We start from the raw sequence: 17,360 nt of genomic DNA, 5'->3' as shown, positions 1-17,360 counted from the left end.
ATTGTAGTTTCAAGTTAAGTGATTTAAACGCGGCTATTGTTAGAATTTAACTTTATGGGTTGAATTAAAAATGCTATATATTTCAAATGGGTTGCTAATTTTCGGGCATGTTTTTTAGTCTTTAGTTTTTCCGGTTTTATAACATTTTTAGTGCTGATATTTAATATAAAAGTTTAAACAACTTTGGGAAATTTCCGTTAATCATATCTTAGTGTTTTTCTTCACTTCCAAAGGAATCTTCATTTACAAGTTTCTTGTCTTTACTTGCGCATTAGTATCGGATTTCCAGCTTTTACAAACATAGAATTAAAGGCAGGGTTATTTTATACGTACGTTTTCGAGGTAGTATATTAGATGATGTTAGGTATGTTTCTTAAAGTAGTAATAAAATGTTAAAACCATTTGGTGATTAAACACAGTGGCCAGGAGTTTCTTGCCAGCTCTTCTCATTGGCCCTACCTTCCGAACTGGTGGTAAATTCACTCTCTGTATCATTAACTATTAAAAGTGTCAGCATTAGACCTAAATAAATAAATGATTTGATTTTGATTTTGAATAACGCTTTGCTTAAAATAATAATTGACACAAGGTTATCTTCGCTGATTTTTTTTCCACGGTAACTAAGTCGCACATAGAAACTAGTGAAACAAAACGTTTGAAATAATAAATATGTCTTTCACCTGTTGTAAAAAGCTTTATTTACGCGGAAAGTTTTTATAAAATTTATTTTGGTTCGGTTCTGGAAATAGTATGTTTTAAACTTTATGATGACGTTCTAAGAATTTGTTTAACGCAGCCGTTCTTGGTAATGTGTTAAAGGTGCTAGGTAGAATAAAATAAAATGAAGCAAAATTTACAATTTTATACGTACAATATCAGTTTCATAGAAGCAGTACGTACCGGAAGAAATTATTAAAATTACATCAAGTCTGTTATTTATTTTTTGCCATTTACAAGGGAATGTTATATAAAAGGGGACAATTTTATTGGCATAGAATGCATTTTTTAATTAAATATTATTAATACAGATAAGTACTATTGAGAATATACAAAAAAATTACATTTTAAATTTGCGCACTATCAGCTGCGTAAGCTAGCGGCTCAAAGATGTTCTAAATTTTAAACTTTCTACAACCCACGAACGTTGCATACATGGCTGTCTACTAAGATAACGGAATGTAGTAATAATATCAAGTTCAATCAAGTAATTGGAGTCTACCTTGCGGCGCTCGTGATCCTCCAAGTCAGTTGCCTGGTCACCGTCCTGTTTGGTGACAGGTCTGGAGAACTCCTTACGCCTATTCTTCGCATACCTTGAGTCGGACCGTTGTCGTAACCTCCGCATTGTCTGAAACAAACCACAACGATTAAAGCCGGTGAAATGACGACTATACCACTGACGTCGTAAGGTTGGCTTGACCTTATTCTGTTATTGGTTAAAATGATAATTACAGCTATCTTGTAGTACGCGCCAAATAACGTTACGTGCCTGAATACAGCCGCAAAATGCGAGCTAGGAAAAATGGAAACAAGAGACGCGAAAGGGTGATGGAGACGTATCAGCGACGGCGTTTATCCTTTCCGTACCTACCTTCAGACACATAAGGATATTCGGTGCGTGTTTGAACAGCACAAAAGCTTGTACACGATGAAGTGACTATTTTACAGCCAAATTAAACTCCAATAACGTAATTTTATCACCCGTTTCGGGAGTTCACAGTTTATGGACACTTCGAAGAGTCCTTCGACCGCAGATTACCATAGAAGATAAAACTATAAACCAAAGGACTAGTTCGGGCTCGCGGCTTTACTCGGTTCTCGTTAATTATCCCGTATTTGCCGAAAGTTTTCTAGAAATCTTTTCAGTTGCTTATCCGCTCTTGTTATTGCGTAACGACAACAAGACGTGTTTAATTCAATCAAATATCTGCATCCAAAACAACCTTAATTTTTAGGCTTCCGTACCTAAAAGGTAATCTATTATATAGTGTCAGTCTTCTATATAAATATCAATGAATCATCGTAACGCGCATAAATATTGAACAACTACACCAAATTGTATAATTCTTTTTAATGTGTTTGTAATGGTCAGGAGGAGATTTGACGAAGTCAGGCCAAGCCGTTAATATTTCATAGTGAATATGATTGAAATGTCGATCCGCCGACGATTTTTGGACGATTTCGATTTTCCGATAAAGTGTCTTATTCTTATCGCCTTATCGGTAACAGTTATAGAAATCTCGCAAAGAATGGTTTCTTGATAGTTAACGAACTTGTTTGTGACAGATTTTGAAAACAAGACGAATGACTCTCATAAAGATAGATTTAAAAAAACAACTGTCTAATTGAGAACCCCCTCGTTTTTTCGAAGTCGGTTAAAAATACCAAATACATTATATACAAAGCAGAAAAAGAAAATGCGGTAATTATCAGTAGGTCTATTTCATTTTCTATGCAAAGTTGATGACATGTCTTAATTGGCTTGAAATATAAAATTTTCTCGAAAAAAATTAAAGCGGTCTCCTGTACGTCTATTGATGGCCACATAAATCTTGTCACCAATCTCTGGCCAATATTGGCCAACGTTGGCCATCGTTAGAACAAACAATTACATTAGGATTTTAGTACCGATTATAGCGCCAACTCCGTTTTATGTGGCAATATTTATGACCAATATTTGGCTGGGTTTATGATCGCAATTTGTTATGATCTTGTTTACAGTAATGCTGTGGACGTTATATTGTTTGGTTATTGAATTGGGACCGGGATTAGGAGATAATAAAAAAAAATGTAGGTTTTATAATCTGGAACTTATTCGTGTAAGCGGTGTAGGATAAACATTTGACTATTATAGATCATAGAGATCGTTAAATTTGTCTGCTTTAAGGCAATTTTTTTCTATTTTTTTTTATTTAGCCTGTTTCTATGTCCCACTGGTGAGCAAAGGCCTCTCCCCTGAGTTTCCAGTCCCCTCGGTCGATTGTTGCGTCTGGCCTCTTTCCATCCAGGAACGCATCCAGGTCATCCCGCCATCTCCGTTTAGGCCTCCTTAAGGCAAAATGCTGATTTAAATTTGATGATATTTAAGCATACAGATGCTTGCCGCGATGGTTTGGTCGTTAGTGTATACATTTGTTAATCGATACGGTGGATTAGTTCTGGATACAATTCCCGGGTTGGGAAAGTGGAATTTTTCAATAGTAACACGGAGTTTGGTGACGTGGCCCGTAAATTATGGCAATAAGGTCGCCCCCTATAACGGAAAATGTTACTAGTATGCCAAATCGTTTTAAATTTTTGCTCAGTAAAGCCTGTAGGTAAACATTTAAATTAGTTTTTGTTTTAGTCAAAAATACCAAGTAGTTTTGATTTTATAAGAATTCAAAGTTTCGAAAAATATTGAGTCCCGCTAACAGTTGTACAATGACGTCACACCGTCACCGACAGCTAGTGTTGTGCGGTTACAATTTGGTTTTACTTAGAAATCGGAAACTAATTGACGAATCGAAGTAATTACTTCACTATTATTTTTAATTCTTAACAGAGGATATGGAGTACTAATAATCAAAATGAGTTAACATTCTTCATTGTCAATTGCGAAACATATTATATAACACCAGCTTTGGATATAAAGGTGTGATGTTATGAATGTATTAGGTCGGGGAAAAGTCTTTTCGCATTACAGTAGGTATGAACTTGTAACAAAATCTCTTTGGCTTCAAGAATCACAAATGAGTACACGGTTCATTAGGTTTCTTTCAGTGAGCTCGTGAGGTACCCAAATATCGAGCTTTTTTGTGTAGAGAAAAGATTTTATTACAATTTCATACATACTATAATGCGAAAAGACTTTTTCCCCGACCTAATATTTGTATTTCAAATGTCTACATAGTCATAATATATAACATTTAACCAAAAAAACATTACTTAAATCCTTAAGCCCCAATTTCGCGTCGTCGTAGGGTTGCAAAAAGGGGTTTCTTTTAAGAAATCCCTACAATAAAGTGTTGAATATAAGACCTCCGTATGTGAACTAATAAGCATTTCTAACCACCTGCCTTTTGTAAGCTGTTTTAGGTAGGAAAACTTTATGAAACTTCAGAATACGATACTAGTTCTAAAACAATTATATTAGAATTGCTTCTCTAGTGTGGTAGTGTATTTGACAGCCGCTTTCTAATCCCGTGTTAAGCCAAAAAAGTTCTTCCTGAGTCATTCTGTCCAGAAACTGTGATTGCCCAGAGTTAGGAAGTTGCGGTCACTGACCTCGTCGTCTCAAAGAACGTCATAAAAATTATAATATGTCTAGCCAGTCTTGCATCATGTATGGTGTAATTAACAAGGCTTTTTTTGTAATTACATTATACAATTTACAAAATTGTTAGTAGGTATAAACCACGATGAGAAGTTCCCAAAATTTTTAGCTATTTTGTATTATGTGTAGGTACAAACCGCGATAGTTTTAAAACTCTATTTATACTTACTTGTATATAAAAGCATTTGAATAACCATAACTTCTGAAATAGTATCGGTTAACTTTAATGGTGGAGTTTAATTTTTTTATACATTTGCTGTATCTATCGGATAGGTATCCGACACTTATGCTGTGAAACTTGCCCTAAGATTTAGACTTTATCTTTATTAGGCCATGCTCCGATAACGATCAGAATCACTGGTTTGGAAGACTATTATACCAAAGTTTGAGTCCCTATTTTTAAACGAGTTCAGATAAAAACCCTTTGAACACCTAATCCCATAGGATTGGAGATCCAAATCTGTTTATTTCGCAAATAGACCTTTCTTTATGTTCATCGTAATTCTTGTGTGTATTTGAAATGCGCCTCTTCGCTTTTCTGTGATGGAAATGGAAAGAATTACATAATTTTCTTAAAAGAAAATGTAAGGAAACAAAACGATATCTAGCTTTTTTTTGTACTAGATAGATATAACTGCCTCCTCTGACTCTGAGATGACTGCCTCCGTGGCGTAGTGGTTTAGGTCCACTGCGATCCACAAATAATTGTTTCGGGTCCGGTTGTGCATTGTTTGTATGTTTGTAAAAGTCCCCGTGACACGAGGGCAATAATTCTTAATGCGGGAGTTGTTTTCTTTTTAAATTCGTTTTAGATACATATTTGTTAGTATCGCTTTCGATTACCAAAAAAATCTACGGCTTAAATATTTTTTTTTAGATTAATTATTCGTAATTATTTTTTTTTGGTCTGGCTGTTATTTTTATTCATATAAGCTAAAAATATGATTAGATAAACATTAAGGTTATTATGATATGAAACTCAAGCGTTATCATACAATTTAACGTACCTACAAGATTATTGAAAGATTAGATAAATGTAAGTGAAGTTTTTAATTAGCACATATTTAGCACGGCGGACTTAAGACCTTTTTCTGACTCATTGTGGTACAAAACCCTTACTTATGGGTAAGTCAATAAATAGATTTCTATATTACCTACCATCATATAGAGATAATCATACTGTCACACATAAGTCACTTTAGAATTAAGTGAAGCAAGCAAGTTTCCGTGTTCAATTAACGTTCCAATAGTGACCAATTATTCGGCCGCTAAGCACAGTAATTATGCCGTCTGATATCAACCAAGCAGACGATGAAGGATTACCTGGATGGGCTTTTAATACATATACAAGCAATCAGTTTCAGTTATACGGTATTTCGCTCAGCCGCTCCAAATATTATATCAGCTCAACCATTCTTCCAATCTATGTTCGAGTCGGCTTCCAGTCTCACCGGATGCAGCTGAATACCAGTGTTTTACATGGAGTGGCTGCCTATCTATTAAAACCCTGCAGTTACCTGGGTTATATCACGTTACCCTTCGGTAAGACTGGTTGTCGGACTCTCAAGCTTCTTACTGTTAACGACTGTCAAAGATCTTCGAAAATGACAGCCGGGACCAACAATTTAACGTGCCTTCCGAAACACGGAGGAACTCGATATGTAAAAGATGGTCACACATCCACAAATCAACCTCGGCAAGCATGGCCTAACCTCAGAGATCGATCCGCGCGGCTGTTGTTAACTAAGCCACGAGCTCCACAAGCTCCCAATATTACACAAGGTTTTATAAACATACTTAATATCACGGCTGTTACACCCGAAGGTGTAAGCAGGGGTGTATGAAATATACCCATGTTTCGATGTTAGCTGTGTCAGACCCGTGACTTATTACATGACGGGAACGAGCCAATTGCCATTTTTCCTGGCGCGTGACCAAACTTCAGGGTACGATTCAGAAATATTCTAATATCAATTAGAAAAATACGATATCATTTTGCCCTACGCAGGATTCGAACCCAAAGGCTTCTGCGCGCCAATCGCATACTGTACCAAAAATCATTTTCTGAGTTTCCCTCTAAATAATTTCCCAGATAGGAAAGAAGAAGCGCGGAGTTAGGAATTTGACGTAGCAGACTTCCGTGCCTTGGAGAGCACGGAAAACCTTCAGTCCTGCGCCTGAGTTCTTACTGGTTGTGTCATTTATCCAACCCATCGGGCTATGAGTGTGAATAAATAGAGAGTATAGTATATTTGCACACTTTTAAATACTATTAAGAAAGTCCTGCACAGTTTTTGGAGGGTTTTATAGAACAGGTCGCCGGATATCAGCCAGGAGGACATTATCATTACATTACATTCGTTTGGTTTGATAATGTCACAACGAACTCAAATGAGAGAACAAGTGTAGTTTATTTCAGTTGTTTAGATCCTGTTATACTTTGTTAGAGATTTTGTAAACATACGAGGGGTAAGACGCGCGGTACCCCCGTTTATTCTTCTGCCCAAAACAACTAAGTCATAAAAACGTCAAAAACCGTTACCCGTTAGACCTTCGATATGGTTTGATGACTGTTATCTTAATTGAAAACAACGAGAACTGTTTTTTATAATACAACTAAGCCATTCTTTAGACAAGAATACGCAAATCTCAGATACTCAACGATTTTAGTTTTCAGGCAACTACCGCCAAAATCCAGTTGCGGCACCAATGTCGGTGATGTAGCCCGTGTACGAACCTTAATGAATTGAATGGTGGTAGTCAGTTGAAGACTAAATGTGCTGAGTATTTAAAAATGTTCGTAGCCTTAACCCTTTGACCACCACGGTCGGCTTTACAATATAGCGTCGTGAGCACTTTCTGATTTGTCGAGTATAGCCGACCGTGATGGTCAACGGGTTAAGCAAGAAGGTGATTAACGGCCACCATGCAAGAAATGAGCGTAGGCAGTTAAAGAAAAATTGTTTTACCCCCGGTTTCTGAGTACATTTATCTGTAGTTTATATATTTAATAGAAATTTTTCTATATGAGTGTACCGCAGAAACAGGGGGGATAGAAAAAAGAACCGCGACTGCTGCAAATTACAAACTGTATGTATACAGTCTACTCTGGCACTGATCCAAACGGCTTACGACGAGCCTCTACAATCGATCATTGTAAACAACAGCTACATGCGTTGGAAGATAATGATATTAGAATTATGCTCAACTAGTGTATATCTCTTTCTCTTTTCTATTGTATCAGCTTATGTCCTTCCCGGGATCTATCGACCTGCCTTTTAACCGAAAAAGAGGAGGTTCCCAAGTCCCCGATTTATTTTTCATACCTTTTATCAATTGGCCAGTTAGGTTAAGCCGTTCTAATATTCCCACCACCAACTTTCTCATCATATGAAGCTATTTGAGACCCCATCCGAGTAAATTTCCTCTTCTCCCTTCACTTTCACCCCTTAAAACTTTTAACGGCTCAACCAATTTTCATCAAACATTTCAAGAACACTCGCACATAAGTAACCTAAAATACAAAAAAAAAACTAAATTGAAATCACTCCATCCTTTCGGAGGTTATGATGCCACAGACAGACAGACACACACACACACACACACACACGGACACGTCAACTTATAACACCTCTGTTTTTGCGGCGGCGGTTAATCAGAAGGTGTAGACAGAGTCAATGTACATTCACCCACGTTTCTCCATTAACAATGCTAGTCCCTTGAAATAGAGGGCGAGTTTATTGCTGAAGTAAGGTCTTGGGTCCGATTCCCAGGTCGGGAAAAGTGCTATTGGTTTTTATAATTTATCTAATCTTTAATTATAGGCAAATTTGTCCAAAAACAGGCTTCGAAAACAATGAACACGTTTGATGGCATTCCGCCAACGTAAGTAATCGTATGCGCATGTAGGCTATCGCCGCATTTTCGTGTCAGTGCACTCTTTTCAACAGCCTTTTCTCTCTTCTTCCTTGACATGAAAACATTGATAACTTTTGTATAGAAAATAATAGCACTGAATAATCCTTAGGGCAAAAAAAAGTGTATTTATTGAGTAATAGTTGCTCTAAGGCATATTTCTTTATATTTAAACCAGGTATGTTGCGGCTATTTGCATCCGTACCCGCAAACGCGAATCATCCGCATAAATTCAAACGACAGGATTTGACGGTAATTTTTTTTGTCCAATACAGTAGCGCAATTCTCTACCACAATATAAGCAATGTTGAGAAAATTTGTATGATAATCTGATCAGCGCTTATAGCGAGCGCCGTACTATTCTAACAATACATTTTAAGTATCGAACTCCTATAGTTGATCGTACCAACTGTAGAGAATTGCGCTACTAAAATAACCTCGGACCAGTGAGAACTCAGGCGAGTGTTTTACGCGCTTTCCGAAACACGGAGCCGTACGACTTTCTAACTCCGGGCAATGTCCAAGAAATTTTAAACAATATAATTAAAAGCCTTTTTGCCCTGTCCTAGGATTCAAATTTTAGCCCTCTGCGCGGCAGTCCCATACGATACTGGCTGATGCAGTCGCGCTACTAAATAATAAAGAGATGCGATTAAGTAGGAAATCGCGTTTCACTAGAAGGATGTCACCATACCAACCGATACATCGTCACCGTCATACCGATTTGATAGTCATATCGAGTATCAAAAACATTTATATTCAAAAACGATCAGCGTCCCTAGTGTATTCCGCAAGCACTATTTTTTTGTAATTGTTAATATCAAAAATACGCTTAATAGTAACGCGCTTCTAAGTATAACCAAATTCGTGGCAGAAAGTCGTGGTATCGCTCAAATGTAGTAAAAATGGTGATTCTTAAATAACCCGGGGAGATTAACCGTTATTTGATTTGGTTCTTATTACGGTTCCTTTTCCTTATCCTTGAAATGATTTATGGACGAGAGGTTTGTAGCAAATTGTTGGGAAATATTCGGTTTTTACCCTACTAGCCGACCACTGCAGTTCCGCTCTTTGCTTTCGCTATTTTAGCACTACAGGAGGAGATTTTCGAAAATCTATTGCCTATGCTTAACCCTGAATTTTATATATTCTACTATGTGCATATACATATATGTTCCTCACTAAATCTTGATCAAAATAAATAAACGCTTTAACTATCAAAGCTTAACAAGCAGACAGATTTTCACATTTAAAATATTAAATTTAGGTATAAAACTAGTGCAAATTATTAATAATTTTCATATTATCTTATTAAATCTTTTCATGGGCAGAAGTGACGCTCATTACGGCTTCGCTGCTCTCAATTCGGAGCCCGACTTGCAAAAACCGCATCTCATTTAGTCTATGTCCCATGCAGGTGTGGGCATTGGACCGTGAACTGCACAACTGCCGGCCGGATTAAGGTCGGAACGTACTCCCGTTACGTCATGTGAAACCATTTTAATTATTGTAGGTAGTAGACATAGTAGACGCTAGCTTTTTTCGTACTATTATTGTTTTTCAGCATCCCTATCTTGTATCTCAGTTGACAACTAGTGTACGTCAAATTGATAGCCACCATGCAATACATTGCTGCTTTAACGTAACTGTTCATCACTGTAATCTAAGGGACGAAACAATGTACAGCATAGTGGCTTTCAAATAACTGTCAACTGAAATACGTGATAGCCTCCCTGTAATGTTATGCCAATATGATTGAGGTATAGAAGGTTATGATGTTGTTCAGATACAAATAAAAAATGTATTGTTACCTGTTACTCGATTCTCTACTGCTATTGACTACTGAGAACCGGCTAGCTATCGAGAAATTTTACAAAAAAATCTGTTTAGCGCCTCTACCGGGCTCCGCAAAAACTATTCTGGCAGTACATTTATATGTCAAACTCTCGATACTCGACAGTATCGAATGTAGAGAATTGTGTTACTGTACCTCGATTCTGTGCCACTTTCGACTACCGACAACCGGCTAGCTATCGAAATTTTGACATTTAGAATGTACTGCCAAAATGCTTCCTACGACACCCGTCAGAGGCGCTGATCAGATTTTCATACAAAATTTCTCGATGACGGTTCGACAGGTTGTCGGTAGTCGATAGTAGTAGAGAATCGAGACACTGTTCAATAAAGCGATACTTAAAGTGTTTGACTGTTGTATATTCTGGTTACACGCATACATTTAAAGTGTGCGTATCTTATATTTATACTTAAAGACTCATCATATCGGCTATGTCTTAAAAAAAGGTCGGTTAGTACTCGTAACCAAAGGTCCTGTATGACTGGATGTATGAATGTAAATGAGGCAAGAAAAGTTTATAATGATCGTACCAAAAAGCTCTTAGTCTTAGCCTACGCTTATTAAAAAAAAAGATTTCGTGTATATGTATGCATGTATGTTTATATTTACTTATTCATAAAATGTAAAAATGAAATCAGCTTCTTACCGGAAAACAAATTTCAAAGTTAATTCTATTTTAAAACTATTATGATGATTATTGAGACGAAAGGTCGAGTGACATTCAGTTCCTACCCATGTAAGTGCCGTTATTTGCATATTCCAACCCTCCATGCCATGGAGAGCACGTGAAGCCTTTGTCCAAGGTCATATATTATATTCCTATTTTTAGGGTCAGTTTCACAGTATACAACTAAAAATATAAATTTAAGGTAGTTTATTTATTCGATAAAGCGACACAATAGAGTATGAAAAACAATGTGACAATTTTTTTGATTCACTAAGAATTGTTTGCGTCGCGAAGAGTTTTATAAACATACAAACAACGGACACAAAGTACAACCAGACCCGACACAAATATTTGTGGGTCGCATAAATATTTGTTCCGTGTGGGGATTGAGCCCACGTCCTTTCGACGCACTGGTGGTGTGGTGACCTTAACCACTGCGCCAGGGAGTCTGCCAAAATATATTGTTAGAAGAAGAAAAAGAAACGTGACATGTTATGTCATGACGGTGCAGGTGATCCATCTTTTATAGAAGGGTTTGCTCATTCTCAGCTGTCTTTTCTATAGGGTTCAGTAGATAAAGGGTACCTCTGCTCGGTTGAATGGTACTCTTATAACTGTATTTTTCTCACTATTCCTTAGTCTGTAATAAATTGTTGAAGTGGTTTAATTGTATGTTTAAAGAGAGTTATTTTGCTAAAGATTGTGTCTAAGAGTAATCCAGTTCTGTGTGATTCGTATATTTCTTTTATTTGGTTCCACTTTTGGGTTTCCTGAAAATATACATTGAACGAATATGCTAAAATGCAATGTCGCACAAAACCGAACAAGCGATTTGTCTGTGGGATCATGCATGAGTTTAATACAAATGAAATACTTACTTAACTGATAATCCGAACAATCAAGTGAGATCTAGTATTCAGCTAAAAGGCTCAGCTCAAAAGTTATCTTTTATACAGAAGAAGTGAAACCTACTTTATTGACTACTAAACTAGATTTTATAAAACGTTAGTATAAGTGCTCCAATGGTGGGCAAGATAATCCTCCCCTAATGAGGGAAGGGTTTCAGTCTCCACGCTGCCCAAGTGTGAGTTGGGGAACTAGCTAACTTCAAGAACTGTTTAAAAAAACCTCAGACATGCAAGGTTGCATCATGATGTTTTCCTTCACCATGGCATCGAGTCACAAGTTATTTAATATCAAAATTTATGACATTCAGTAAGACCTCAGTAAAGATGTAAAACGGTACTCTATGTCTATGTCAGTGCTCTATGTATATAGACAAATGTGAAATGCGTGATAGTGTGAGTAATGTTTTATTTATTGATTTAATGTTCTTTATAAGCTATATTATTAAAAAAATATACGCGTTCAGCACTCCTCCTACACATAACTGTAAGTGTGCCAAATTTCATACTTCTGCGTCCGCGCATTTTTCGTAAAAAGGGGTCCAAAATTTTAGCCTCGCGTATTAATATACATATAGATACCTATATCTCTGAAGAGTCACTGGTGTTTCTTTGGGTTCGGAGCGTCAACCACTTACGCGGAAAGTGCATTCTTACCCCACTCGACTATCATTGCTCCGTTTTATGAGCAAAAAAAGAAAGTGGGAATTCTACAAGTCTGCATCATATTAATGAAATTACGTCATAGTCGTTTGACGCAGCGCGCGGCACTAATACGCAGCGACGTATTTTACCGCCTACATGTCAATATCACATCTCTTAATTAATCTAACAACATAGGTACGTATCGCTTCATTATCATAAAGTAACTGCCGCTGCGACTTCGTATGTGGGGACTTCACTTCTATTAGACACAGCATGATGTTATTTGACTATACGTTTACTCAATAAATTTACTATTCAACACAAAAATACACTTAGAATTAAAACTAGTAGTTTTTGAGGCTAGTGAGTTCAAACAAACAAACTATTCTTTATACTATACTTGCTTTTGCCGGCGACTTCGTATGCGTGGTTTGTGACTTACAACAGAACTTTCTTACAAAATTAAATCCCCTATTTTACCCCCTTGTGGATAGAATAGATCAAAACTCTTTCTTAGCGGATGCCTACGTCATAACATCTGCATGCCAAATTTCAGCCTGATCCGTCGAGTGGTTTGAGTTGTGCGTTGATAGAACACTATGTTGGTCAGTCACTTTTTTTTTATAAATTATACTGTGAGGCTACTATTAAACACGTCGAGTATTCAAAACCACGGCCACGAAATAAATATCTTTTGAAGTTGTGTGTTTTAGGTATTTTGAAAAAATATATCGTGGTTCAAAGTAACAACGATATATTTTTGCAAACTAGTTGTTTGAACAACAAACAGTTCCTAAAGACATGCTAAATGAATTTGAGCTGTTGTAGGATAAATACCTTACCCTTGCTGCTAAGAAGAAGACCCTTGCTCAGCAATGAGTGGACTAGTATTCTGATAGTCTCGGCATTTCCCAACGATCTTGCACAAAACAAAATGTGAAATCATAACTGTCATAAAACAAATTTATTTTTTCCTCTACAAACATGAGTCCTCGTTAAGGCCACGACTTAGAAATTACTCAGAAAAAAACTTTTTGGCTACGAACGTTTCTGCTAACAAAACTTTGCGAAAGTTTGTCAAGTAACCTGCAAAATGTGAGTTTAGGAACTCATAATCTTTCGTTGAGAAGTCGTCATAAAATAATTCTGGAAGCATCCACTTTGTTGAAATATTTCAATGATGTCTACATCAAAAATATGCACTATGAGTGCCTCAAACTTTTCGTGAGTATATAATTATATACTAAGGCACCTGGGTGGAATATGGCCAGTTGAAAAATATGGCCACATCCACATTCATTATCCAAAACCTCAACGGCATGTTACATTTTATCCGACACTGGGCCAACAGTTCCAAGCTGGAACAGCTGGAAGGTTTGGCTGGAACGCCGTTCGGATACATGCGACACTAGCGACAATTTATGGTCGCGTTACAATATTTCGTGTATGGAATAATGGTATGTGGCTATATTTGACCCCGATGCCTTAGTATATAATTACGAGAATATACTCACAAAAAGTTTGAGGCACTTAGCTAATATTGCACATGATTTAGGACGCATTGGAGGAGCTCATGCCTAAGTAACATCAACCACACGGACCGATCTCTGAGGGTAAGCTACTTTGACGAGGTTGTTCTGTAGACAGGTGACTATACGAGTATCTATGCTAATATTATACAGCTGAAGAGTTTGTTTGTTTGTTTGAATGCGCTAATGTCAAGAACTTCTGGTCCGATTTAAAAAAATCTTTCAGTGTTAGATAGCCAATTTATTGAGAAAGGCTACAAGCTATATATCATCACGCTACGACCAATAGCAGCAGAGTACCAGTAAAAAAATGTTACAAAAACGGGGAAAAAATTCACCCATTCACTCTTATGTGACGCAAGCGAAGTTGCGCGGGTCAGCTATTATGTATATCGAGTGTCAAAGCAAACGTCGCATTTATATTATTAGTACGATATATTATCGTAGAGATGAATACTGAATGGCGGACCTGCTGGTCTGTTATAACAAAGAAATGTAGGGCGAAAAAATATTTGTCTAGCGCCAAGCTGCTGATGAAACTTTATGTGCCCTCTGCATAATTCATGTTGCCAGAATTTTAAAAAACTAAACCATTTTTCTACATTTTTACTAGATTACAAAACAGTTAGCATATTTCTCCGGGTTTATTTAAGGGGACTTTTACAAACATACAAACAACGGACACAAAATACAACCAGACCCGAAACAACTATTTGTTGATCGCACAAATAATTGTTCCGTGTGGGAATTGAAACCGCGTCCTTTTCACGCAATGGGAGTGGCGTGAGCACCTTAACCACTGCGCCATGGAGTTCGTCAAATATGAAGATACGAGTTAAAAAAATATTTGTCCTTACCTTCTCTGAGTACCACCAGGCACTGGTGTCGCAGCGAGCCTTGCTTGCCTCTTCAGCAGCTGCACCGTGAGTGCAAAAGACACCACCATTGTGAGCATAGGAATGTAGAAGGCGACCAATGAGCCGAAGATCCAGAACAATCGGTTGTTTATCACACACAGCTCTGGAGTCGGCATTATATTAGTGCGATTGATTAAACCTGTAAAAGACATATTGTATTACAGCACATTTGTTATAATCTTAATTTAAAAAAATACAATTTGTACAAATAAGAGTCCATCACGCGTCGCTGTAAACACAATGTCTAGTAATTAACCGTCAAACCAAAGAGGGAAGATGGGCCAAGGCATGGTGATAAAGTGGGATGCCTACTACAATAAAAACGATTGTACATAAATTGATTTTAGTCTAAATAATAAAGCCGTGATAGCCGAGTGGTAAACATTCACAACCCACATAAGTCGACGGTTTAAAAAACATCGATGTGTAATGAATATTAAAATAAGTTTTGATATTCATATTAGTACGTTTTCCTTCACCGTTAGAGCAAGTGATAATTATTTCTAATACACATATAACTTCGAAAAGTCATTGGTGTGTTGCCTCGGGTTCGAACTGTCGACCACTTGCGTGGGAGGTGCCAACTTAAAACCACTCGGCTATAATTATTGTGAAAAAACCTATCATGCCTATTTTTTTTTTCATTTATTATATTATTATTATTCATTTATATTATTCGTGATAAAAATATTCAGTAAACTACGGTCGAAAGTCTTAAACATTTTCATTCAGCATATCTCGAAAATATGTCGATAGTGGATAGTAGTAGTGAATCGCGTTACTTAGCACTCTGATAGTTAGTATAGAAACTCAATTTAAAGAACATTTAAAATGTTACATTATCGATATTCGCTAGGACCGACTGTCGAGAATTGCTTCTGGCGATCATGTAAATAACTATAAGCTTGAGGCGCTTTCGTCTGTCGAAAACATTGTGGCGACGACTAGTGTACCGGAAATTGTGCAAATCGATCGTTAGGTAGGAAATTTACTGTGATTACTAGGATATAGATTGGAGGCTGTATTTCCGAAGGCAAATCGTAGTGAATATCGTAATTGTCAAATTTCGCCTCATAAAACACTATCTTGTTATGTAGTATTTGTAGGATCGTCACATAGTTGTTTCGGCTCTGATTGTTCTTTGTTTGTATGTTTTTTTCAAGTCGCCGCGTTACAAGAGCTATTCTTAGTGCGGGAGTAGTTTTATAAAAGATGGAAGGAAGAATAAATAAGTGTTTGTTGGTGATTTAAGATATTATTCATAGGTATAAGGAATATCCTACTTAAAACATTTTCATGCCTAATTAAATGGTGCCATACAGTATTATCATATCTGTAATACCTTAGTTATGATTACTTTATCTCGTTATCAATAAATAGATAGCGAAAATATTATCAAATAACGCCATTATTGTTTTTGTCGGATAAATGATACGTTGTAATATTAGATTTTGTATTTATTTAATATTGTGTTTCTATTTAAACAATGGTGGTAGGAAAGTTAGAACCATTCAATGCGGACACCATGCAGTGGACAGCGTACATTGGCCGCATAAAGCAGTTCATAGTGCTCAATGTTATCAATGAGGAACTTCGAGTGCCGCTGTTACTCACAGCAGTGGGTGACGCCACATACGGAGTGGTATGTGACCTCTGTGCCCCCGCGGATCCAGCCACTAAGAGTTTTCAGCAACTCGTCCGTCTGGTATCCGACTATCTTCATCCACCCTCATCCGAAATCGAACAGCGCCACGTGTTCCGCTCACGCAAGCAACAAGCTGGTGAATCTATTTATGAATATCTAGAGGTCTTGAAGCGACTTGCTAGTTCTTGTAACTTTGGATCAAAGTGTACGGAAAATATTCGCGACCAATTAGTTTCAGGTTTGTTCAACACTGAGATACGAACACGAATATTTGAGGAGAAGATTACAATATACAACGAAGTACTAGAACTAGTTTCTACGCTAGAAATTAGCAGTGGGAATGCTAATAAAGAAATACGGAATAACACAGATTTAAACTGCAATACAAATGTAATACAAAACAGTAGGAGAGTGAGTGGGGACAGTCCTGTGCATCTTGTACCTATCTATGAGAATATAAGGCAGACCACAAGGGACTTGAACACTTTAGACATGTTCTATCAACACGTTCGTGAGTTCCATACAACATCGTTGATGGAAAGAATTAATTCACCTGACGTCCACCACGACTTCATTGCAGTAACTGAATACTGTCGCATTGAACACGACATTGAAGAACGAATAGCTAACTGGAAAGTGATAAGACGAGTACATCGAGAATATGAAGGCGGTACTGTGACACTTGCAGTGCGTCCAGGAATCAGCGTCACTCGTCGAACAGAGCTCGAGTCACACAACGGAGAAGACGTGTGGGTGTCGTTCACGTCAAACGGTCGTCTTGTGTACCTGTGTGTTGTGTTTATTGAATACCATGGCGACGGTGCGTCTGCAAAAAATTGGTATGATAAGGCTGAAAAAATAATGTCCGACGTGAAAGGTATTGTTATAATATTAGGAAGTATAAAGTTAGGAAATTTTAATGTGGGATCTGACCCTTTTAAACGAACTTATTTTAAACGGAATCTTA

General features: G+C 37.1%; 1 protein-coding gene across 3 annotated transcripts in view; it reads right to left on the bottom strand.

The window, feature by feature from the left end:
• 5-HT2A (5-hydroxytryptamine receptor 2A) overlaps positions 1-17,360 on the bottom strand; it is a 137,217-nt gene that overhangs the window by 19,046 nt on the left and 100,811 nt on the right. For all 3 annotated transcript variants that reach the window (XM_076124975.1, XM_076124985.1, XM_076124993.1), the window contains 2 exons: positions 14,689-14,887; positions 1,220-1,348 (listed from right to left, as the gene is read on the bottom strand). In XM_076124975.1, the coding sequence (XP_075981090.1) occupies positions 1,220-1,348; positions 14,689-14,887 (328 nt within the window). The remainder of the gene's footprint in view (positions 1-1,219; positions 1,349-14,688; positions 14,888-17,360) is intronic.

This window comes from Anticarsia gemmatalis, chromosome 2 (assembly GCF_050436995.1).
Source record: "Anticarsia gemmatalis isolate Benzon Research Colony breed Stoneville strain chromosome 2, ilAntGemm2 primary, whole genome shotgun sequence".
Lineage (NCBI taxonomy): Eukaryota > Metazoa > Arthropoda > Insecta > Lepidoptera > Erebidae > Anticarsia > Anticarsia gemmatalis.
Note: the sequence above shows the minus strand (reverse complement) of the source record. Positions and strands in the feature narration are given on the sequence as shown.